Raw genomic sequence first — 26,889 nt, forward strand, 5'->3', positions numbered from 1 at the left:
CTTGATATTACTTTTGAGTGAGTGGACTGAGTCGTGTGTATGAGTTGAACCTTAATCATGTGTTTTAAGTGGATTAATTAGTGAGTTTGTGATTATAAAACAAAATCTTCCTCTCCGAAGATGTATTAAAGGTAAAGGTAAGAGAAGCCACGCCGCAACAACCTGAAAATCCCGTCAAAATAAGAGCGTAGACCGAAAAGTCCTGTTTGATTCTTAAGGAATTCTCGCTTCAAAATGGCGTCCTGCAAAAGTTGAATAGAAATCATAACATAGGAATTAAATGGAGGTATAGTGGCCTAGTGGGAGAGAGTGTGCGTCGGGAGGTGGAAGAGTAGGCCCCAGCGGGTGCTGGCAAGAGCCATGATAGGGAAATGACGGCAGTAGTGGTGGAGGAGGTGCGGGTGCTGCAAGGTATCGCCCGCCAGTCTCCTCCTACCTTCCTGGCTCCTCTACTTCTCTCTCACTCGTATATCAGTGCCTCTGTGTGCGCTACACACTCTTCTTGCCTCCATGTTGGAGTGGCCCATGAGACTAGGGAGTGGCAGTGGTGGTGAGGATGCCGTACTGGTGTAGTGTTGCCCGCGCTCTGTTCCCCACCAAGTGTTCATCTTGTGTCTTCCCTCACAATACTTCCACCCTAGAAAATGGCCTCTGTGGGGTATACATATTACATAGTTTACGCCTGGTGCTGTGCCGAACTTAGAATTGTGAAAATATCTGAGAGAGAAAATGTTTAGTGACTTGAATAAGGAAGTGGGGGTGGTGACTGCATTCTTGTCTTACACTTTGAAACTTAGCGGTGAGTGGAGAGTAGTGTGGCGTGTCACTGTGTTGTCTCGCTCTACCACTAAGGCACACTAACGCCTAAATACAGTATATGAACTTGGGGATTACACCCTAACAACCTGATAAGTAACTAAGAACATAAAGTATGGTATTATGCAGAACTGTGTAAAAGTGATTTTGCTGATGGCAGAGTTCTTGTAACAATAGAAATTCTGGAAATTTATCATTTTAAATACACTATTAAACAACCCTATACTGTACTGTATAGTAGATACGTTTTTCAATATTAATTGTTTGCTACCTTAGGACCTTAGGCCTGAAGTATTTTGTTACCCAGGTTTTGTTTTTAAGTGATTTCATGAGCCTATATAATATAAATTATATACCATAATTTATATTGATTTCGACGTTACTAAAATTATCGTACATATGCATGTTTTCAATATATAGTGGTTTATAGCGATGTCAATTCCTTTCAACAGGTAGCTAAATTTGGCAGGTTCCAGTAGGATCAAGAGTGTGTGTGTGTTGTGTGGAGTTCATTCATCTCAGCAGTGTGCAATACAAGATACCAACTGCAGTGTGTAACTTGTGACCTCAAGTCTCACTCACACACTATACCTTAGTCAAACTTTCCTTCATACTTCTGTCTCTGGAGGAAGTAAAGCACTTGCTTACTGCTGCCTTATGATGTGGATTAATAGTATAAGTGCTGATAATGGGACAGAGAGAAATATATTTTGTTGAAAAGTGAATTGTTGCAGTTTACAAAAGTTTATTACATAATAAGAATGTGCCAGTGACAAGACTTGTGTTTCTTATTCTGCGGCGCTCATCTGAGTACGCTCTGAAGATCTTCCTGTAAATATAAGGTGAGTTAAACAGTATATTATTACTTGTTACTTCTAGTGCTAAATTTGTAAATGCATCATCCTTCATTCATCTGGTTTGCTTGATAGTTACTGTAATTAATCTGAATTTTTCTTTGAAGTTTGCAAAACATTTAAGTAGGGCTCATAAACTGTATCTGTAATACACTGTCATACTCTACATAAAGGCAAATTCTGATAAATTGGTATACTGTAGTATACTGTAAGTGTCAGTACAGTACTGTATTTCCCATCTTAAGTTGTTAACTTTGGTGCTATAATTCTGGGGAACTGGCTACATTACAATACAGTATTGTCTATTTTGAAATTGGTAAACAATAAGCTATGGATGTAATTATTAAACTAGGATAAGTATATCTATTTTATATCCTGATAAATTATTATATTAGATTTGGTGAAAACTATTTTCTCTATTAGCATGTAAATTGAATTTGTATAATGAGCTTTTAAATATTGAACAAAAGCTAAAATTAGATGAGGGGCTTTTTAAACAATACCAGTACCTATTTAAAATATGGTAAAATGTGCATGAAGATATAATTTCAGTAATTATTTGAATACAGTATATGATATTTAAATATTATGTCAGAACCCTTATGGTAAGTACCATAAGTTATAAGAAAGAATAAAATGTTAAAAGATAGCAGATGTATAGTCAGGTATACAGTGCCTTACAGTTCATTTAACATTTAATATGCCCCCCAAACCATTGCAATTAATATTTACATTCATGTTAAAATACATGTTGGCCTTCTCATTATATAATCAGATTCAGTGTTATTCAGTTAATTAGTGAAATAATAAAACAAATCCAGATTGACTGTTAAGCATATCATTACTGTACTTTCGACTTTCTTGCCGAGTGCCTAATATTGCAAAGGCTACTTACTAATACTGTACCTGTATACAGTAATTATATTTTCATGCTACTATTTTAAACAAAATTTCATGATTCATATAGCTACTACTGTTTACTTTCAACCTTATTTAGGCATTTTGCAGACTAATGTAACAAAGCCATCTCAAGATAGCCTAATAAAGCTCAGAATACATTACATAAATTGTTCAAATCTTACGTTGTATATTGTTGTTTAGGAAAGTAGATAATGCAGGTTTACAATTACAAATATAAGGTATTTGTTGGTTAATATTACTGTATTATACTGTATACCACTTTTTGTTATATGTAGTCATTGGGTGCCATTCTGTTGACAAGGCATACAAGTAAAAAAAGTTCAATGTAATAGTTTATGATAATTAGCTTAAGGAACAACATCTAGAATTGATTAGATTTTGTAGTGTTTTACTAGCACAGTATTGGGCGATTTGTATAATTAATCCCTGTTGCATTCCCCATGGCGTAGTGGTAAAACACTTGCTCGGCGCTTCGCAACTGCTTTGGCCTGGATTCGTATCCTGGCCGGGGAGGGTTTACTTGGCGCCAATCCTTAATTGTAGCCTCTGTTCACCAAGCAGTGAATGGGTACCTGGTTGTTAAACGATTCGGTGGGTCGTATTCCAGGGTAAATTAGGATTAAGGACTTGCCCGAAATGTGTGATAGAGAGGGAATTTTGGCCCTGTCTGTTGGCTACACCCATCAAAATATTTTGAGAAAAAAATTGTGTAAATATACACCATTATTCACTAATTTTGGAAAATTAACATCCGTATTCCCATGTCCTTACTTTGGCTGTAATAGCATAAATCAAACAATCGTTCCACAGCTTCAGTTTAGGGCTTCTCAAGCCCCACCCCTTTTTCAAAGCAAATAGGTGATCATTCTAAATTTTAATATTTCATACCACGAAGTTCCTCTCACCACTGCCACCCACATGGCATTGGTGGACAATTACTGTACTGTATATCGTGTATAAACTGTAAATACAGAGAGAGGGAGAGGTGCAAGTGAATCAGATGTCAGAAAGAACTATTTTAGTGTTAGAGTTGTCAATAAGTGAAATAGGTTAGCACGGAAGTCTTTGAAACTAATTCGATAAAGATTCGTAAATGCAAATGTGAAAAACACGAGAAATGAGTCATTGCATTAATCTAAGAATGTTCTGAAGGCGGGGCTGGGAGCCTAGCACGACCCTTTAAGCACATCTAGGCGAGTATAGAGATACAGTGATAGACATACAGATACAGAGGGGGTAAAGAAATAGATGTACGGAGAGAATTAGAGGTATAAAAAGACAGATACACAGATGCAGACAGAGATAGGTACAGATGCAGACAGACATAGAGATAGAGATGATGCAAAGATGTAGAGTAGATAGATGATACATAGATGCAAAGATGATACAGATATAGAGATGCAGAGATATGATAGAGAGGTACAGAGGGAGGGAAATACAGTACAGAGATAGAGATATACAGAGATAGAAATATTATATACATATATAATATAAAATGTGTGTGTAAATCACGAAAAATTAACACATGATGAAAAATGTGAGTGTTGGACCATGAAGGAAGGATTGAAGCAGGAATTTCCTTAAGTACTTTCGTATTTAATAATACATCTTCAGAAGGATGAAGATGTATTATTACATCTTCAGGAAAATGCACATGGTACACATATGTAAGTGTGGGTTCACCTCGCCTCATCATCCTCATTCTTAGGAATTGGTTGTCTTTAGTCTTTAGACTAAAAAGTCTGACTTTAGTCTAAAGTCTAGTCTTTAGTCTGAACTGTCTTTAGTCATAGAGTGTGACAAAATATAGGCTCATGTGATGGCTGTCTTAACATCAGATAATGATTGCCTTATGTGGCGGTATTTTCCCTTTGGATGAGAGGAAGGCTACTAAACAATTGGATGCATAATGTTAAATGCATTTGAATGTTAATTACTAGGACCAGCTCTCGAATGAATAGGGTCACAAGTGTTCAGAGCCTCTTTCGATCACTGGTGCATTTGATGATTGTGGTGCCCTTCATGATGTCCTGATAACTCGAGATGGTAATTAAATGTTTTATACACATTATTTTACTTGTATATACTGTAATGTATTTTACATTTACAGCTTAAAGTACAGCATGTACAATGTATATGAAAGACAAGTACAGTATACTATACAGTACAGTACTGTAGTCACTTGACACTTAACCAGTTTTCAACTTTCCCTTTCAATAACTTATTACACCTTGCTAGTTTTAAATCTTTTTCATATCACAGTCTGTTTTTTGTCTTTGTATGAACACGTCTAAAAGTTGAAAAGTATCCTCTCGGCTGAAGCAGAGCTTGTTGGTAAGCTACTTAGCTCTATCATAAATTAACAAAATTCAGGTGTAAGAAGACTGGGAACTATTTCTGTTTTGCTTTTTATTGGTTTCCATCACTTGACTGTGGAGAATGTTTGTAACCTTGGGTGTCATAATTGATTTTGGGTACATTTGTTCATCTTCAATGGAGAGACCAAGCAAAGGGGGTAAAAGGCATTCATCTTGGACAGATCTTGGAGATCTTGGACAGCTATTCAGCATCTTCATCTTCCTTGCTGGATAATTTTCTAATATTTGGGAAGTGCTAAATATGCAACCAGGTGAATGAGTGACTGGAGTCACGCTTCTTTTAAGTGGTGGAGAAAAAGTTGTGCTTATCGATGTGCCTGGCAAATTGTCTTTATTGGTATATTAACGTTCTTCTCCTCCTCCAAGGACTTTTTGTGTGAAGACATTTTCATGGCAAATTGAGTGTATCTTTTGAAATGGTCTTTCAAGTCTTTCTGCCTTTGAATATATTTTTCTTCTACAATGTCTACACTTCTGTTTCTTGTTTTGCTTCTCATTATTAGTTTCATCGAACTCCATCCATTCTATAGCTTTATATCCACCTTTAGTTGTCATGATGCACTGAACTGGACCAACCCTCCACTGACTACTGTCCAAGAAAGACTTCCTAAATGTGCTGTCCTGAATGAAGTATTTATACTTGTTTGTTTACATATCACATCATAAATGTTATTTTATTGAGTATATTTGTGACCTGACTTTTGAGTATCTAAAATTGATACAGATGTGTCAGTGCTTTATGTCCCTTGTGTAGACATGATTTTCATACATTTGTGTACTTTAATAATGTCTTTCTTGCGTTACTTTAAAGAGAATTTAACTTCAGTGGTCATAATCATACCTTTATAATGAATATTCTTAATACTGAGGATTAACTTTGTAATGCTTTGGTGTATGGTTCAAAGAAAATTTGTCTATTTGAGCTAATATTAAAGAACATAAGATACCAGTTGGCCCATTCTGAGTGGTGTCTTTCTAGATCCATAATTATTGGGCCGGGCTTGGGGAGTAGAAGATCTCCCAGAACCCCCATCAAGCAGGTAGTCCAGAAAACTAGTACTAATTCCCACATCCTCCCTGAATCTGAACCAGTTTATTGCACATTCCCTTTGCATGTTTTGACTTAGTGTGATGGTTTCAAGACCTTGTTTATATCTCCCCTATTGATAAAACCTAATATACTTGAAGACTTATAATCAATGTCTTCCTTTGCCCTGCACCTCTCCAGAGAATGTAGGTCAATTTCTTGTATGGAAATCAGCCTGGTCATCCTATCTGTTGGGTTTTCTCAGGGTAATTGATGCACACTCTAATTTTGGTGACTAGAACTAGACGATGTATTCTAAGTAAGGCCTCATAAGAGACAAATATATAGTGTCAATCTTTTCCTAAATTTGCTAATTTATATTTGTCTTCATTAAACTGCATTGTTATTGCTTTGTTCTTACTTTAACCCTTAAACTACACAAAACCTCATATGATGTGTGACATTGAACTGAGTTTTTAAAATTTTCTGAAACTCTCTCAAAATGTTATGTGAATAATCTACTAGGCAAATGCTCCATCTTTGTCTAAATGATACCAGTGTAACTTGAAAAACAAGAAAATACAAAAATAATTATAAAATTGAATACTGAAAACTTCAGATTTTGAAATCAGCTGCAAAAATATAAAAATATCACCAACTGTTAATCTGGTGTTGTTATGCTCTCAGAATAGCATATGATCTTCATTTTTATATATTTAGAATATAGGTTTTCAGTATAGTTTACTGTAAAATTTTTTTTGTCAATATGGCACTTGAAATGTGCAAATTTAGACAACAAAAATTTATAACTCCAAACATTTAGAGTTTATGAAAAATCAATTCTATAGAGATTGTAGAACAGACAGCTGTGCACACTATATGTAAAAATGGTGAGAATCGGTCAGAAACTAGATTCTTGGATACTGAAGTTGAAATTTTTGTTATAGATATAATTGAAGTTATCGACAATGAATAAGGCAGTTCTAATTCATGAATTTGTTTGTACACTATGTTGTAATAAACATTGTTTGGTATTCGTACTCAAGTATGTGAAAGTTGTAGGTCAATGTGTGTAGAAATGAAGTCGAGAAAAAATACCCCCCCCCCCCCCCCAAAAAAAAAAAAAAAAAAAACATATAGGGATAATTATAATGATTTAGGGAATATATTTAGGGTATACTGTACTTTATATAAGTAAAAAAAGCCCTAATCTGGTCCCCAATCATCAAAACAACCTAAGAAACAAAGAAAATAGTTTGAAATCTGTCAAAAAATCAGCCAAAAAAAAAATTCAGAGTCCCAAGTTCTGAGAGTTGTAACTGATTTATTTGTTGACCAATTTAATTCTGGCTTCAGTTAGGGACGAGTATGCATTCTCCAGGATGCTAAGATTAAAACTAATTCAAATAATAAAGGAGGAAAAAAAACTAAAAACCTAAACAAAAAAAATTTCCCCTAAAAATTTTTTTTTTACATTGTTGAAAGCAACTGATAATAACATTGGGCAATGTATTCGGGCTAGAGCATAACAACATAATTACTCATTATTATTTGTGTTATGTATTACTCACCAATGCTACAAGGCACCAGATGTATATCCACTTTGTGGACACTTCTTACTACTACTGTATTCTTCTTTGTGCGTCAGACAGGTGCTTGCATCTCTTTATTATTGCATTATCCATCAGTTCCAGTTAATAGGAGCTGTTCTCTGTCAACAAAACTTTTTTTTTTTTTTTTTTTTTTTTTTTTTAAATATTCATCTAAAATCAATTTCTGAAAATATTTTGATGAAAGTTTTACGAAGCTGAAGCCAATAAGTTGGAGATTTGTTTTACATTTTTATGTAATTTTTACATAATTCAAATATTTTTCGAATTATACCGCCTTCAATGTCGCACATCATATGACGTTTTGCGCAGTTTAAGGGTTAAAGGTTATTATCACTGATATTTTCCTGTAGTCGTCTTTGTAATTTATAATAAAGTAAACCCAATTTTGTTTCATCTTTAAATTTACTCATGCAGTTTTACCATTATCAAGATCATTAGGTTTTGGGGAAAGTTGTTAGTATCTGGCCCCCTAACTTGAGTTATAAGAGTTCTAGTTAGATTAAAATATATAATGTCAAATACTAAGGAGATATTTATCTCTAAAATGAGACCTCCAATGAAATCTGTTGATGCAATACTTACGTAACTTTTAACTGAAATATGTAGTTGGTCAGATATAAAGTTAAGCGCAGAGTGTCTGGCCCTCTGGGCCTGACACTAGTATCTTGAAACTAGGTACTGGATATTGCCAATTGTAAGGGAATTTTGCCAATTTTGCCAATAATAGGTTTGATCATTTTGCCAATGATCATACATATTATGGTTTATATTGTATCCTCATTAATTTCAGTATTATTAGGCAACACTTCTATAACAAGATATCATACCTGTTTTCTGAATGTTTGGCCACCTTGGGGTTGGGCAGACATAGATGTGCCCTCTTGGGAAACCACTGAATGGTGTGCGAGTACTCTTTGCTGAAAGATTTTGAGCAGTTTCCCATATACTTTAACTGGAATAGGGCATTAACCCTGCAAATGTTTAGTGGCTCATTACTTGGGAACGACTGATTGTTGAGGTTTGATATTAGTATGCAAGGTAGCATGGTGTACCTGACAGGTGTTGGTGGCATTTGCAATTAAATTGGAGATGCCAGTACATACTACACTGTACTTCAGCTTGATGACCAGAGACCAGCACCGGCTCATTTCTCCTTTTCTAAATACCATACATATGCCTTAAAACTAAAGAGAATGTATTAAATACAGTAAAACAGGACCCATTCAATTTAATGAAAATTTTGTTCTTACAATTTGATACAAAGTATGCATATAGTCATGGCAAAATGAACATTATAATTATTATTCAAACATTCTCATTAGAAACCTTTAATGTTTCAGTAAATATTGGGCAGACCCCACCTGGGGATCTGTGCTACTGGACAGACCCAACTTGTATATTGGGAGGAGTCTTGACATTTTTGTGGTTTAGCTGTATCCACTAGTGCAGACACTTGTATTTTTATCTTATTTTGCTGCTGTATACAGTATAACATTTACATTTGTTCTCATGCATAGACCAACATTGATATACAGTTTACATGCTGTAATGTCGTGTCATATATTAAGTCATCAAGAGGGTCTTCCTAATAGAAAATGTGCTATTATAGTATCTGTATCATATCAAGTTCAAATTCAAAAATTTGAATTCATTAACAGTTGTACATTTATAATTGAGCTATAGTACAGTACTGTAGGTTACAAACATTTTTAGTACTATGCATCATTTACATACAAAGATAAAGTTACAGTAATAGCATAACACATAATCATTATATACTGTACTGCATAATATAGATTTTGATATAAAAGCTTTATTCATTGGTGATTCATTAAAATTGTTACAGTTTTGACTTGAATGAACAGGTGTACAACAGTAAAAGGTATTGTTTACAATTAGTGGTGAGAATTTTATTGGCTAAATATTTAGTTTAAAATTAGAATGATCAATTGAAAGATAATTGACAAACTAATTATACAACAAAGTTATAGAAATTTGCTGATCAATATTTTTACATGGAAAGCATGCTCTTATATTACTTGAGATTATGAAATGTGGTTTCTGACGAAGCAAGAATTCTTGTTAGTGTTGTGTACTGTATAATGTGAAACAAACAACTATCACCTTACTTCAAAATTGATGTGGGTCTTGAAGGTGACACAAAAGATAGATTTCCTGAGATTTCTAAAGAAGAATGTTGATTGTGCGTGAGTGCTGGAATTTCCTGTAGTTACAGAGGTAAACAACCTCCTACACGAAGGGTTCACGCAAACTCCACCATTTGAATAAATTTCATGTTACAGTATTTCTAATTTATTAATAAAGTAGTATAAAAGATTTCACAATTACAATACAGGGTATGCTTTTCTATGAAACACAATTACTGATTATTTACCAATAAATTTATATTAAATTTTTGTTTAGCTAATGTACACTGTTGAGGTCTGGTAGTTCTATATCTAGTATTAAATGCAGGTAGGCAGATGTATGTACAATATTGGGGATGCCCAGATGGGTCTGTCCATGGGCACAGAACCCCGAATGGGTGTGTCCAGTAGCACAGAACCCAGGATGGGTTCTGTCCATGGGCACAGAACCCATTCCTTGAGTTCTTCCTTGGGGTGTAACCCACAACATTTGCCTAACTTCTGGTTACCAGTTTACTGCTAGCTGAAGAGAGGCATCAGGTGAAAGGAAACATGCCCAAGCACCTATCCTGCTGCAGTGTTGGATTAACATTTTCTGCATATTATTACTCATTTGCTTAAAATAAAGTAAAACATATACATTTAACTGGATAAGAAAACAGAGTTGTACTCCAGATATTGTGGTATCAGATTAATTTTTTTACTTGTTCAGTAATATTACTATTTTGCGATGATAAAACATCATACTGGTATCTTGTATGTAGTTTTCCCTTTACAGAATATTAGTAATTATGTATTGCTGCATTATCAACAACAAAAATTATGCTCAGTTGAGCTGAAATGTACAACATTACATCCATACTGGTAGACTATCTTCTTGAGGTTATAGAATAATTGAATAGGAGGTAGAATAATTAAGAGGATTTCGGGGCTGTAGTGTCTCCGCGGCCCGGTCCTCGACCAGGCCTCCACCCCCAGGAACCAGCCCGTGACAGCTGACTAACACCCAGGTACCTATTTTACTGCTAGGTAACAGGAGCATAGGGTGAAAGAAACTCTGCCCATTGTTTTTCGCCGGCACCTGGGATCGAACCCAGGACCACAAGTCTAGCGTGCTCGTGCTGTCCGCTTGGCCAACCGGCTCCCCAACGGATGGGTCTGTCCAGTCCGACTACAAAATACATTTTCACGGAGAAACTTACTACAATGCTGTAGTGCTTGAATGAAGGTGAAGGAAAGACCCAATAAATGTGTATTAAAAAGCAAATTTTTGGATTTGATCTACATCCTCTCTACAGGTGCCATAAACAATGTTCTGAACAAAATTCTAGGAGTTTGCATTTATATGTCTGGCAGAGAGCCACACTTGGCATCCATCATTAGACATTGTCATGATTATGCTTTCCAGAGACTTGCCAAGGGATGTTGAATTTTCACAAGAATGCTTAATTCTAATTTCTGGAAACTGTGGGCAGGGATGTGTGGAGCCATGTTTCCGCTCTGAACACCACAAGGTTTATGCTTATATGAAGTAATGAGTTAGGTTAATTTTACTTCCTTAAGAATAACTTTATGGTTAATCAGATCTACTTTACTAAAAGATTTATTGCCCTATATTGTCTATAGAATATGTAATTACTCCTTCTGTTAGGCATCTCTCTGACATTTGAGCAGTTGTATACAATTCTACTATTATTAAAATCCATCCTATGATTAAAATCCCAATAATGGTTAGCAATGGCATCAAATTCTTATCAAATCTTGTTATTGCTTTTTTGGGTTCATCAACTCTTATTTGTGGTTTATTAAAAAAAAGTCTCCAACATATGATAAATTGCAATCATTACAATTTATCACATAAACACCATTACCTACATTGTTCTTATTCCAGCACACTCAGGGAAGGTGTGATAGACAGCTATGTGGGCACTGTATTGTCCTTGATTTTGTTCATCACAAAGTGTCTGTGCTAAAGATTAAACATAGTTACAATTTAAACAAGAAATTTGAAAACATTTCATAATTCCCCTTGGGTCAAATTCATTGAGTACTGTACATAGGTAAAGTTAACCGGTAAACAAATGTATTTACTGTCGTGCACCTCGTGGTTAAATAAGCGCTTATAAATTTTATTTCATAATTTGATTATAATAATATCTCTATCTTTTTTAATTGTGGAGGACTTCATTGTTATACATTTTGTTATTTAACATCTTTTGGGAGGGGGATGGGAGTTGACTTGGCCTATGAACCATACATCCCTACCAACTCTGCCATGTATGTTACAGCTAATATATCTTGTAGTATATCTGTGAAGACCTTGTCTTGCTCTTTTAAACCTGTAACTTACTTGTCAATTGGACTTTCATGTTTTTCTCATGACTAGAGGACATAACACTGCTCTCATGCTGAACTAATGTACATTGTTAAACCTAATGATCTTTGTTTGACTTGGTAATCTGTGTATCATCAATTTACTTAAGGTACAGAACAATGATAATTTCTTCTTGATTATTGTCAAGTATATTGAAGAGATTGCATTCTAAAGAACAAAACCAATATTTAAGGTTTTATCATAAATTTTGTGGATATAAATATGCATAATCACTGATGGGCCAGGAAAAAATAATGACCTTGTCGATGACAAAGACTCTGTGATGTAATCTAATCACTGAGGAATGTTATTTAATCAGCAAATACAAAGTTCATTCAGTAGTACTTTACTCCTATATAATTTAATGGTAAATGTGTTTGCAAGTTATTAAATCTTAACTACAAATTGTACTTTTATTTACAGTAGGACTACATTACCTAATTTTGTATTGAACATAAATAGCATTTCTTGTTTTCCCTTGCTGTACTTCAAATTGTTATTTACATTTATTTTGGATCTTTAGTTTTGCATTCTGTCCTGTTATAACATTCAGAGATGACATATATATACTACATGTAACAACCGTGGACATCTTCAAGAGAAAACTAGATAGTTTTCTTCAAGAAATGCCAGGATCAACTGGGCTGTGGCAGATATGTGGGCCTGTGGGCCACTTCAAGCAACAGCCTAGTAGACCAAGCTCCCACAAGTCAAGCCTGGCCCCGGGCCTGGGGGATGAGACTTTGTATTCCCTGGGGGACAAGGCTTTGTGCCCCCCAGGGGGCAGACGAGGCTTTGTGCCCCCAGGGGGCAGACGAGGCTTTGTGCCCCCAGGGGGCAGACGAGGCTTTGTGCCCCCAGGGGGCAGACGAGGCTTTGTGCCCCCAGGGGGCAGACGAGGCTTTGTGCCCCCAGGGGGTGGGGGTGAGGTTTAGGAGCCAGGGGCATTAAAAATGCTTACAGACCTTTTTGTACAAGTTTGAGCTGTTTTTTTAACTATTATTTTAATTTAAAACTACTGTATCTGTTGATCATCCTGTTCCACACCCATCAGTCAGGAAATTTGATGGAAGCAAATGCAGTTCTATGCTGTTGTGGTTTCTGCTAATGGGGTTTAGACTCGGATGTTGCAAACTGAAATATAATTAAATTTATCAAGCGGCTGAAAATTTCTAACTACAGTATTGTCGTATAATTTATTAAAGTCGTTACACTTCTGGATGGATTTATAAGGACTACAGCTGTAACAAATTTAAGTGTGAACCATAAACTTTATAACATACTGCATACAGTAGCTGAAATTTAGAGTGAGACATACCTTACAGTTAGGAATTATTTTTAATATGGCTTGCTATACAGGTTACCTATACAGTGTTAATGCATTCTTTAAGTAACAAGTTGCGTATGGGTTATTTAGTATACCAAATTTTGGTTACAGCATTTATCTTCAATTCTACATTACTGTATAGCAATGTAAATTACAGTATGATATTCAGATACAACTTTTAGACCTGATGTACTTTGCTTTAATATTATAATTTCTACCATATTTTATATTATGTATGTGCATATAAGTTACCTCTACTAGAATAATTACACACTGTACAAGATCCCTGTGCATATTTAGCCTATAATAATAATAATAATAATATAATAATGTGGTTTTTTTCAGTGTTTAGATTTAAATGTACTCAAACTGCAGTACATTGTTTGGGCCTTATAAAAATTACAACCATTGCTCCATATTTCTGTACAGTAATTTATTGTATTAGTGCATATACTGTAGTATACAAAAAGATATAGTGAATGTATTATAGTACATACTTCAAAAACAGTTTTTGTGCACACATTACTCTTACATTTATTCAGTTATGAGGAACTTTGTGTATCTGACAAAATATATTTTAAATCTTAGAATGAAGATGTTAATTGTCTTTAATACTAATAAAGATGAATATGTTTTAATAGGGTACATAAGAATGCATACATAGTAGCTACTGTAAAGTATTAAAATAAAAATTTATTTTAAAAGCTTAATTTGGAAATCTATTTCTTACTCATTTAACAAAGTCTCTGCATTCGTCTGCATTGAAAAGTACAGTTGAGTAAAGAATAAAATATTTTATAAATCTGCATTCTCAATAACAAGCACTGTAATAACAATAACAGTTCTATGTTGGCATCTTTCTATTTCCCCTATTAGTGTATCTTTTAAGAATTATTTTAGTGTGGTGGATTAGCATACTTTAAGAAGTTAATATTCATTTTCAACATGACCCTGGGGCCCTGTTTGGAGACCTTGATGGGCCCTGCCTATCCAGATGCCAGTTTCTCTAGATTTAATTAGCAACTTTCAGCTATTATAATATTGTATATTTATTATTTTTGGCAAATCATTAAATAATAACCTTTCTTCCAGGTTAAATTGGCCATGGTTAAACTGTGGTAGATCTTCATGGCCCGATGGCCCCCCAGATGCCTCATGCGGGTACCATGAGCACCAACACAATAGGCCGGCCCACTCGAGCTGATTACAATAAGGAGGTATATATTTGCTCTTACAAGTACATAATTTGTTAATATTTGTATATAATACAGTACAATATATAAATAGTCTTTGTGATTGATGAAATTGAGCCTTCAAATTTCATGTACAGTAGTGTGTTTCTGGGGAAGTTCCCCAGTGACTCCCTGAAGCTTTCTTGCTGAGAGTGCTCCAAACTGAGAGGTCACATCAGTTGTGGAAGTTGTGTATAGCCTACCAGAGACCAAAGCCAGAACCTGGCCCCCCCTTCCCTTACAGAGGTGCAGAGGGCAAGTGACATGTCACCCCCATTGGAAAAGCATCTAGAAAGTCAGTGAAGCTTTACAGACAACTGGAGGGTTCACAGAAAATGAAGCCACAAAACAGCCAAATGACTCCACAAACAATTCACACGTAATGAGGGATGCACTCAAACTAGTTCAAAATTCATTACTGTAGGGTGATCACCACTACCACCAGTTGGGCTGGCCCCACTCCATAATCCACTACGGGCTCACCATAGCCCGTGCTTACTTGGAACTTCTTGTTCCAGGTAGCGAATCTTTAACAACAACCCACCCCATACACTCCCCTGACCAGTCAGTTCTGTTGCTGATGTTATGGTGTAAGGTTCCACCAGTAGTGCTGCAGTCTGCCAGTTATGGGCAAACCCCTTTGCTTTAAGCTACGTGCCAGCCATCTTTGGACTGTCCTGCAGGAGCTATTTACTTGTTGTGTTCCATGTTTTAGTGTTAGCTTCACATCTATGTTTTCTATCCAGCTTCTCATGTTTTGGGCTGCATGTACTATGGGTTTTCTTACCTTGGTGACTGCTCATGCTGACCTTGCATGGTCAGTTATCTTCTCTAGTGTGTTTGGGAGATTGCCCCCTGAGAGGCCAGGACATTTGGGTGGAAAGCCTTTCCTTTGGCTATTCACAAATCCTTTGATTCCTCTGATTATTCACTTTGGGTGGGGTGTTTTGTGTGTGGTGGGGTGCACTGGTTTGCATGCAGTTTTTATATTGCACCACAGTCACCATTCATAGCCTGGTTGTTTTAGCTATATTTTTGGTGATTATTATTGCAATGGGTGGACCTGGCACCTTGGATTTTTGCTAGTAAGCTGCCTTCAAGCCCTGATAATCCCCTCATGGGTCTTTGACCTGATCCATTATGGATCAGCCCATCAAGCCCATGCTCACCAAATGCAAGCTTGAAGGGTTTTCATCATCTTTGCTACCTAACAATGATCATTCTTTCTGTCACTGCGATACTGCCTGCTGGGTCGTTGACACCTATGACCCTGAATCATGTGAGGTGTGTTCTCACTGGGTCTTTGCCTTTACTGATTTATCTTCGAGTTTGGAAGCTTTTCAGGCTGCTGCCACTTTGTGAGCTAAGTTTGCTCATGTAAGGCAGTCATGACATATTGATCATCTGGATGCCCCAGAGTTGGTCCCTTAGGTGTTTAAGGACCTGGAATTGGAAGTGTTGGTGATCTCCACCTGGACTTAAGTCTGTGCCTCTTCTTCCTTCCCCTGTGGGTGTGGTTCAGCCTGCTTCTGGTCTTTTCATCCCTGGTTCCATCTCCAAAGCATCTTAGGAATTTCAGTCAAGTCTAGGTTTTCAATGAACCCCCAAACACATTGAAGGTCAATAATCCAAGCGAATTCTTTATGAATGTGACACCAACATTGAACCACATATCAGATTTTACTCTACCCCGACTGGACTTTGAAGTAGCCATAGACAGCATGCTCATGCACTCTGCTCCAGGCCCAAACTTGTCAAATTCTATATTTATCAATGCAGGGAAATATCCCTGCCACAAAACACGCACCTGAAGTGTCAGGACTAATCTAAGAGGATCAGATAAAAACATTCAACCTAACAATCTTTGAGAAGCAAAAGAGCAGAGGGAATATGATCATAATGTACAACAAACTGAGGGGAATGGACAAGATAGACATGAACAGCCTCATTAAACTAAAAGGAAATGGGGAAAAGAGGTCATTAGCTAAAATTGTGAATCCAAGAGATAATAAGAACATAAGTAGTAATGAACACTGCAGTAGGCCCATACATGCACATGCCCATACAAGGACAATCCTATTTAGGCCTAACCATTTTTCTTGTATAACTATCTGGTTTTTAAAATGTATTAAATTGTTAGCCTTTAGAATGCTAGCAGTAATTTATTTTTCTACATTATTTTTCTATATACAGGTACTTTTTAAATTAAAATCTATCTGATTTATGACCATTATTTAAAGTTCAGATTTGGCTAGAAATTTGAAGATTTTGTTTATATTCCCCTTGTAAATGTCCTACATCCATTTTTAGTTCATTTCAGTTTATTTATTATGTACCCTATACCCATCCTGTAGGTGGTACTGGGGAAAAAAAAAGTTAGAGGCACATAATGGGCTCAGGAACGGAACCACATTACCCAGTTTAATGAATTATATATTATGTCAACAATGGGTTCGAGAATAACCACAAGTACAGTCTCTAAGCTAAGTAACTTGCATGTGCAGTGAATTAGTTCCAGATGATCACCCAGCCTGTCCTAAGGTTTTCCAGTGTCAAGAAAAGGGTCATTTAAAGTGTCCTCTCCTAATCTACCAGAGAACCCAAAACAGAAAACGGGACAGTACATAACTTTAGCGAGCAGCTTCCATTTTCTAGTACGACAATTTTTGTCCTTAGGTAACGCATACGTGCGAAAAGCAATGCTCTTTGTAGGAGGACAGGTTGGATCACCTGCATTTGCAGTACTGTATTTCCTTCAGTTACCAACCTTGGGATATTTGGCAAAAATTTTTGATAGTAGATAATTTTGAATGAAATATTTACACATGTCTTTATCATTTGTAATAGAGCTGTTTCTAAATTGTTAAACTGTCTAAATTCTCACAAGAATGTAAGAACTCTTGTATATAAAAAAAAATATACAGAATACAGTATACTGTATCTTTTCTCATTCCATCATATAGTGATGGAGTGTGTGTGAATAGTTTTGCTGACAGTTTTCATTTGGTTAGGTGTACTTCGACAGGTAATGCAAATTCTAAGAGATACTTGTAACCAAGTCTTAAGCCAAGCAGTAGTAACATCTAGGAGTCTGCTGATTTTATTGGCTGATCTATAGATGTGTAGTTCCTCTTGCATGATTAGTATGATGATAGATGGAATTGCTCATGTAGATTTCACTGCCTCAGGTCTACAAAGTTTTGTTGAAGTTCTTGGTTCCACTTGTATGTTCTTTTATCATTTTTTCCCCATGTTATACATCTTGCAAGAGAATGTAAATTAAATTCTGGCATTCATCGTAAAAATGTTCTTGCTACTGGCAATTAATTTTGTCATCCTACTTTGAATGCTTTTGAGAGAATTTACAGCATGTCAATTCTGTAATATTGGGACCAAAAATTTTATGATATAATCCAAGTGGGGCTTTACTAGTTCACGATCAAATTGAAGGATAATACTTGAGTTTTTAGATATAAAACTAAGTTCAGTATCTCATTTTCCTGAATGCATTAAATGGCTGTCATCGGTGCCATGACAATTTACAGTATATATTTATAATCATATTCAACAACAAAAAACACGAATGTCAAGTGATTAAAAATTGTATAAAATACAAAAATCTAAAAGGCTGGGCACAAAGAGCAACACTTTATTTTCTCTAATCACTGATACATAAGCACTTACTGAACACTGGCATAGTTCCACTAACATTATCTGTAAAACATGTGATGTAAACAACTTGAATCACATTGTTACTCAAAAACCATGTGTTGTGATATTTGAGAGTAATGTACTGTGTCATATGTTGTCAATTGATCACAAGAGGGTTAACTTACATTTTGTCTCATGCAGTAGTTTTCCAGCTCTGAGCATTTACACATTTGTGACTGGTCTTTGGATAGTATTATAGAAGTTAAATTTTCATACCACAGTTAAACCAGAAATGTTTTTTGAAGCAAAATTTTAATTTTTTATGTTTCATAAATTCAAATGAGTATTTTATTTACAGGCTTTACATCAGATCAGAGCTTCTTTGCTGCCATATGCTGCAGGCGGCATTCCTCGGGAGAGGCTTAGCCCCATCAGCCCGGGTGCTCAGTGCCAGGGCTCTTTTAATCTTGGTCCCTCGGAAGAAGATATTCAGAAGACATACAATGGATACCCCAAACCTACTCATCAGGTTGAAGGCAGCAAAATCATACGAAAATCCAGTTTTGATCGGGAGCTGAATTTACACCGAGGAAGTCCTGCACTGGAAAGCAGCAATGCAAGCACACGTTCAGACAGTCCAGGAATTGGTGGACAAATATATTATGCCAATAGTATGCCTGTCAGACAATATGCAGAGTGCCCTCAACCTAGACTTGGGAGCGGCGAGCCACTAGTCGGGGATTTAAACCATGCTGCTGTTTCCAGGCAGTACAGCAATTCATACCCTATAGCTCCAGAAGCACCCCCTCCACCCCCACCGAGAAGTCAGGGTGCAACTGCTCCACCCCCTACCCCGCCACGAGGCACTACACCTCCACCACCACCTTATCCTTGTGCCACGAGCTGTGCTCCTACCATAGTAACGACTATTGGGCAGAGACCTTTATTACTCTCAAGACTTTCCCCAGGTCCTAGCAAAAATAAGTCCCAAGCAAATTATGTAAATATCAATAATGTGTCACAAAGCTCAACCCCTCAGAGGGGTACTAGTCCCGTTTCGTTTGGTGGTCGACAACCAGTGGTGGTGCAGAGCAGTCAGGTTCAACAACAGCTTTCACATCAGATGCAGGCCCTCTCTATAAATAATAGCAACAACTATGGAAACCAACTGGACAGACCCCCTCCATACCCAGTAGGGTCAGCCTTAAAGCATGTTGGAGCTGTCAAGTTAGCTGCACCCCCACCTTCATATAATGCAACAATGCAGAATAGACAAAGTCCTACGCAAGACTGTAGAAGAAGTCCTCCACAGTTAACTTTCCAGGGACAGAACCCCATCATGACCCCTCATCCTGTATCGCCATCATCACTCTCCCCTCCATCATCCATGTCTCCTGTATCACTTCCACGTGGAGGTCAAACAGCTCGCCAAGCCAAAACTCCAACTCCTATTATCATGCAGAGTGTGAAGAGTACCCAGGTGCAAAAACCCATACTTCAAACAGCTGCAGCCCCAACCTCTCCTCCTGTATCAGCTCCACCCCCCTCTTATGCCTCTTCAATTCAACAAAAACAGGCTCAGGCTGCTGCTGTTGCCCAGGATGTGCCTAGTATAGCTCTAGCACAAATGATGTCTCAGGATAGTGGTGGATCATCCTCTCCTGGGCTTTCTTGCAATTATCAGCTAGCAGTAACGTGCAATAGTGGAGCAGTGCCAACTACGGATCCTCCAAGTTATCACTCAACGATACAAGCAATGGCGGCAGCAGCAGCTCGGGGGTACAGTCCTGGCTATTTATCTCAGCCTGTTGCTAGTATACCTGTTCAGGAAACACCAGTGCAAGAGCTGGATTTGTCTTCCACTCCTTTGGCTCACATACCTATCACCCAAGTTAGTACAGTCGATTCCATTATTACAACACATCCAGCAAGTGGAGTAGAAACTGTTAGTAGCTGTTATGACCCTCATTTAACACACATTAGTCACCCTCCACTGCAGCGCAAATTTTCTCCAGTAATGGCAGACACTGCCTCTATAGCATCTCGATCTGAAAGTCCTGTTTCTTCAGTCAATTCCCATGACACGCATGCTCTGTCACAGAGTCCCGTGTCATGCCTTTCTACCGCAACATCATCTCCATCCACACAATCAGATTTAACTTTAGAATCTGGTTATTCTTCTGGCCAAGTCATGTCGAGGTATTCCTCCGCCGCCACCTCCGATAGTTCAGAAGACTACTCATCATTCACCTATACCCGAGAGAAAGAAATTAAGCACAGAAATGGAACTACAGAGGTGTGAATCCAAAGTCCGTAATTTGTCTCCTCAGGCTTTTAAATTTTATATGGAACAACACATTGAAAATGTTATTAAATCATGTGAAGAAAGAGAAAACCGAAGAATGCAGCTAGAAAAAGAGATGAAGAAAATTGGTCTGTCTGACAAGGATCAGTCACAAATGCGTAAAATGTTGTCACAGAAAGAATCCAACTTCATTAGATTGAAAAGAGCAAAAATGGACAAACAGCTGTTCCGCAAAGTGAAAACAATAGGTAAGTTCGTGTTTTTTAACATGCTTGCTTTATTAGCATATAATTTATTGGCAACTTTAGACTTGGATCTTAAGTTTGTTGTATTGCAACTTTTAACAATTCCACTACAGATTGTTGGTTTTATATTATTGAATATTTTAAATGTCGGTAATTTGTATAAAAATTTTACTTATGAATACCAAAAATATTGAAGTTCTTCTGTTGAATTTTTTTTGAATAAGTAATTTATACCACATAGTATGCTGGTTGACAAACTATCCATTAACAGGTGTGGGAGCATTTGGTGAGGTGGCCTTGGTATGCAAAATTGATACCCACCGACTGTATGCCATGAAGACTTTACGTAAAGCTGATGTTCTCAAGCGTAACCAGGTAGCCCATGTCAAGGCAGAGAGAGATATTTTAGCAGAAGCAGACAATGAATGGGTTGTCAAGCTATATTATTCATTTCAGGTAATATTTTAACATTGTTCTACTTCGATTATATTTCCTGTCAAACATATTTGGTAACAAAATCTATGGAACTAAAAGATTTAGAATATTTAAGATACCAACTTGAGCTATTACAAGGGTGAATGAGGCAGTTATATATTTGTCAAAACATTTAATCTGTAAAAGTTTTATTAAAATTAATTCAAGTTTTAATAACTGGCTAACATGATGTTTGGTACTCTCACAGGATAAAGACAATCTTTACTTTGTTATGGACTACATACCGGGTGGTGACCTCATGTCTCTGCTAATAAAATTTGGCATTTTTGAAGAAAAATTAGCAAGGTAAGTGTTATAGAAACCTATTTTGTGGTTGTAAATTTAAGCAAAGTAATGAAGAATTCAGGTTTCTCTTTCTTTTCCATATCATGCTAGACTTCTTTGGTATTAGGCCTATTATAATCTTTTACAAAATTCAATTTGCTTGAATTTGGAGAAAAGCAGTTGCTTGGATAAAATGTATTCCATGAAGTTGTTTCAAGGCTTTAAAATAATACTGATAAAGCACAGAAATGTAGATGTAGTAAGTTATTGAAAAAGAACACATTCTCACCCCATTTCTTACTTTAATGAGTTGTGAAAGGCATCAGCCAGAGAAGATAATGTAGCATTAAAAAGAAAACTGAAGATACTAAATATCATCCATACACTAAATTTTGCACATTACACAATATAAAAAAGAACAGGCATTGCCACACTCCAGCAAATCATCTGCAACAGTATGCTACCTCATCATATGAGAATTGGTGTACAGGGCTACTTGTGTTCAGTTGTATAGAAATAATATAAAATATTCATTCCTTTTTCGCAAAACATCTGCCACTTTATTCTGTACCACTTCTTGATCTTGTTCACTTAAATCCCACTTCCCCACACTGAATCACAGAATCTGCATTCAATTTTGAACTAGAGAACATCTCTACAGTTGTGCACCTTGTAGAATGTCCCAATTTTCAAGGTGATTGTATACCTTGCTTTCCTAATGTCCTTATGGGTCACATTTCCTTCAGTAGAATTCTTTGTGAATCCCACACCTTTCATATTGCTCACCTTGTATACTTCTCTTCTCATACTGGCATCTTGAGTGATATTTAGTGTCTTAGATATCTAGTGATACAAACAGTGCTACATAGTCTTCCCCAGCCTAGTACAGTACCTTCTTTTGATAATTACTCCTTTCTCCTTGTTCCCACCCCCCTACCCTCATCCCCCTCCCAATTTTATTGGCCTTCCCCCTCTCCTATTTGTATGAAAGTTCATTCAGATATGCTTTCATTTTCATTGTGCAATCATTTATTTGTTCAACCTGAAGTATCGAGTAGAGATTGAAAAAATTCTAAATAAAAAGACAGGCAGGTTACAAAAACACCAGTATAGGTCACTATCCATTTTTGATGGATTTTATTTATATTACATTACAGTATTTGACAAATAGGATGGTAATTTTTTTTGAGAGAGAAATAGTAATGTAGAAAATTTTAAAAGTAAATTTATATTTAAGAAAAAATAAAAACAATATCAGTACAGTATCTATATGAATTTGTCTGCTTTCCAGATTCTATATTGGGGAATTAGTGTGTGCGATCGAAAGTGTTCATAAGATGGGTTTTATTCACCGTGATATCAAGCCAGACAACATCCTTATAGATAGAGATGGACATATAAAACTCACAGACTTTGGCCTCTGCACTGGCTTCAGATGGACTCATAATTCCAAATATTATCAGAGAGTTGGTGAGTATTTTGCTTTCTCCAACACATTACCTGCTATTTGGTTGTTTGATTTCTTTATAAATTGTTTATAGTTTGCTACTTTTCCTTAAACCCTTTTGAATCTGATTGCCTGATCCTTACTTAATGATAAAAGAGAAGTGGTGTTACGGCTTTTTTTCATGGGACTTCATACTACAGTACATATATTTTTTCTCAGGTGACCATAATAGGCAAGACTCTATAGATCCTTGTGGAGATAATGACATTGTGTGCCACTGCAATGACCTCAAGCCCCTTGAGAGAAGGCGCAGAAGGCAACATTTACGATGCCTGGCACACTCTCTGGTTGGCACTCCAAATTACATAGCACCAGAGGTATTATCACGTACAGGTTACACAGCAGCTATGTGACTGGTGGAGTGTGGGAGTGATCCTGTACGAGATGTTGGTTGGCCAGCCTCCATTCCTTGCCAATACACCACCAGAAACCCAGTATAAGGTGGGTACATTATTATAATTTGAGTTTAGCAGGTAAATTTTTTGGAAAGTAAGCATGGAAAACATATTTTTTAATTGTAACTGCATATAATCCTTTTATGGTAATCAGAGCAAACCAATTTTTTTTTCTTTCTGGAGTACTGTGTTACTGTACAGAGTTATTTTCATTTTGCTGTACATTTTAGTTTCCCTGAGAGCACCATCTTGATAAAAAAAATATCATGCTTCTTTAATTATATTTGTTGGCTTAATTTGATTAGAATTACAAAATGCATTTTGAGTACTCAGGTATGTAGAGAGAAACAAAGATAAGCATATATTTTTTTTATAATAGATATATATTTTGCTAAAGTAAATATTTTACTTTTTTGCTAAAATAGATTATATCACATCTAATTAGAAACCCTTACAGATCATCTATAATTATGCCTACTCCCAACTTTGGATTTCTTTATGCATATCATTGTCAGTATCTTGTGCTCTGTTTAACAGCAGTTTTGGGGCATGGTCATGCCAATTGCCATTATTGACTGCAACTCTTAAATACCAGTGTTCAAGATAAAAGTGCTTGCTTTTAATATGTTAATATGATATAAATGTTGCACTAATGATTTGTATGTTGGCCTTGACAAAATTGAGATGTCTATTTAACTAATAAATACAGTACAGCATTTGAAGAATGTTTTTCATGCAAAACTAATGAAAGTAGGATTGATTTATCAAGTAATAATGATATTTGTGTTAATGCTAGTATTGTTTATTTTGACTAGGTCATCAATTGGGAAACAACTCTCCGGATACCCAAACAAGCCAAATTATCTTCAGAGGCAAAGGATTTGATACTAAATTTGTGTACTCACCCTGAACAGCGCTTGGGACGCAATGGTGCTCAAGAAGTAAAAAGTCATCCATTCCTTGAATCCTTAGATTTTGAAGGAGGACTGCGAAAACAGCAAGCACTCTACTTACCCAAAATTAAACACCCAACAGATACCTCAAACTTCGATCCCATTGATCCAGACAAACTTCGACCAAGTGAACCTAATGAAAGTGACATAGAATGGGTCAACAACAGCAACCAGCCACTCCATGCATTCTTTGAGTTCACATTTAGAAGATTTTTTGACAGTACACCAGGTGGCAGCGGAAATGATGAAAAAGATAGTCAACATCCAGTCTATGTATGATTTAGTTATTGCCAGTAGCTCTAGATGTGATAGGGTCTGAGATTTTGGCTATTTATTTTTTGTTTTTGTTTTTTTATAAGAAAACTATTTTTCTGCTCGTGGAAAAAGGATATTTTATAAAATTTATACAGAGATAAAGATATCTGATCATATCACAGTAACTGTGATGGTGGGAGGTAGTGGTAGCATGCATTGTCACTGCAGGCCAACTTCAGCAGCATATTAATTTTAGCTTGCTTGACATTGGAGCAACTATGTTTACCTCAATCTACCACTAGCTCTTTGAATTTTAGGCCTTATATTGGCAGAAAGGAGTAGCAATCTCGTGTTGTTAAACCCAGTGCTGGGAAAAGCAAGCTGTGATTTTGTACATTTTCGAGTGTTAGATATGGTGATATATTTGAAAAGCAGGGTATGTATGATATGGGATTTGATGAACCAAAGACACACCAAGAAACAGATTGAATTTCAGCTAATAGGGACACATTCCCAGTATCTTTCCCAGAATGCTTATAAATAATAGTGAATAATCTGGTGCCTTCTGTAGTGTTTTATTGCTTAATATATTGGTGAATCATATGATGCTTACATCAGGGATTTAGTCACCCTTATTCTTATTCTTATTGTTCAACGATAGGAAGCAGAGAGTTAGGATGTGTCTAATATTTCCTCCGTCAAGGTATTGCTCTCACTTGTCTTAAATACTACAAGACCAAAGTCACAAAGTCCCAATTAGCAATGGTTTAATTTGTTTTAAGCTGTAATGCACTTTACAGTGAATTATGAAATACTCGTATGTTTGTCATAGACAATTGTACATATATTTTTATATTGTATGCTAAGGTCTTGAGTGGATGAACGATGTTCTTCATCTTAACAGAATGAGTGTCAGGGCCCTTGGAACACATTGAATTAAGGAATCGCCTTCACCTTGCAATCAATCATTGTCTTCCCATCTGGGATAGGGTCTTTCCTCAAGTGTCTTCAATAAAAGGTAGTTTTGCTACCAAAATATTTGTAAATTATGTATAGCCTTATCTTATATGTTGTAAATGGCTGTATTGTTTTATGTAAATAATTGCAGATAAAAAAAAAGACTTTTCTTATTCCTATTACTCTTGGCATCATATATGAGGAACTGTATTTGTATATTGCATACAGTACTCTTCCATAATCAGATGTCAGAGTTGCATTTTGTCTAAATTTTGATAACACTTTTGCATTATTAGCATAAATGTTTATTACATGGAGAATTTTTTAATTTGCCTGAAAACAAGATTTAGTCAATCTAGCATGCTCTGATATGGCATACTAATTAGTTGCAGTATGCTATTATTGGGTTCTTGATGGCCTAGGAACGAGAAATTGTTTTAGAAGTTTTGTCATGATAATACTTTGTACCCAACCTGTCACATTCAGGTTGGATACAAAGTATTTTATTAACTTCATTGGCAGATTGAGCCTGCAGTCCTCTTGTAAGATGCTTATTATTGATGTTGATTCTCTCTACTTTTTTTTTTTATATTAATGTTCCCTGCGATGATGATCTCTCTCCTTAGTCATAAGACGACTGAGAGCCTTCTTCATGTTGCGCTTCCTACTGACGTCTTCCTCGATCTCGTCAGTCTGTGTTCACCCATTCCTCTTTCAATGGCAAATATTTATCTTTACCTTTCAGTGTTGCAATGGGACCTCTCATGTTCTTGCCAATTTCTATGTAGAATACTTCGAAACTTGTTCTTCCTACTAATGAAATTCGTTCCTCTCTCTTTGGCTTCACTATGTTGATATTTTTGCTCTTTGAATTTATATGACTAAATCTTTTCCAGCCTTTCTTCTCTCTCAACAATCTAACTTCTGTCACTTTCAAGATTGAATGGGAATCAATTTCCTCCTTTCTTTCCTAGATGTACATGTTTACAGCTCTGTGTCTGGCTTCTATTTTTGTGTACTGTAAGCCAATGCACAGTGGTATGTACATTTATTTCTTTTCCTACCATCCTCTTCATGTTAAGAAAAGTGTTTTTATTTCCCTATTTCTCCAGACCCTATGTATCTTTTAATTTGTTTCTTGATTCTGAAATTTCTCTTCACAATTCATTCTCT

General features: G+C 36.2%; 1 protein-coding gene across 1 annotated transcript; it reads left to right on the top strand.

Annotated features, from left to right (window-relative positions):
* Positions 1–25,798, top strand: LOC123768423 (serine/threonine-protein kinase Warts). Its single transcript, XM_045758933.2, is given in 11 exon segments — positions 1–137; positions 1,269–1,658; positions 14,550–14,674; positions 18,699–20,525; positions 20,527–20,893; positions 21,162–21,346; positions 21,573–21,670; positions 22,941–23,119; positions 23,316–23,497; positions 23,499–23,597; positions 24,367–25,798. Coding segments are annotated over 9 exon segments (3,435 nt in total). The 5' UTR covers positions 1–137; positions 1,269–1,658; positions 14,550–14,593; the 3' UTR covers positions 24,784–25,798.
* Positions 25,799–26,889: the final 1,091 nt, after the last annotated feature.

This window comes from Procambarus clarkii, chromosome 35 (genome assembly GCF_040958095.1).
Source record: "Procambarus clarkii isolate CNS0578487 chromosome 35, FALCON_Pclarkii_2.0, whole genome shotgun sequence".
NCBI classification, from domain to species: domain Eukaryota; kingdom Metazoa; phylum Arthropoda; class Malacostraca; order Decapoda; family Cambaridae; genus Procambarus; species Procambarus clarkii.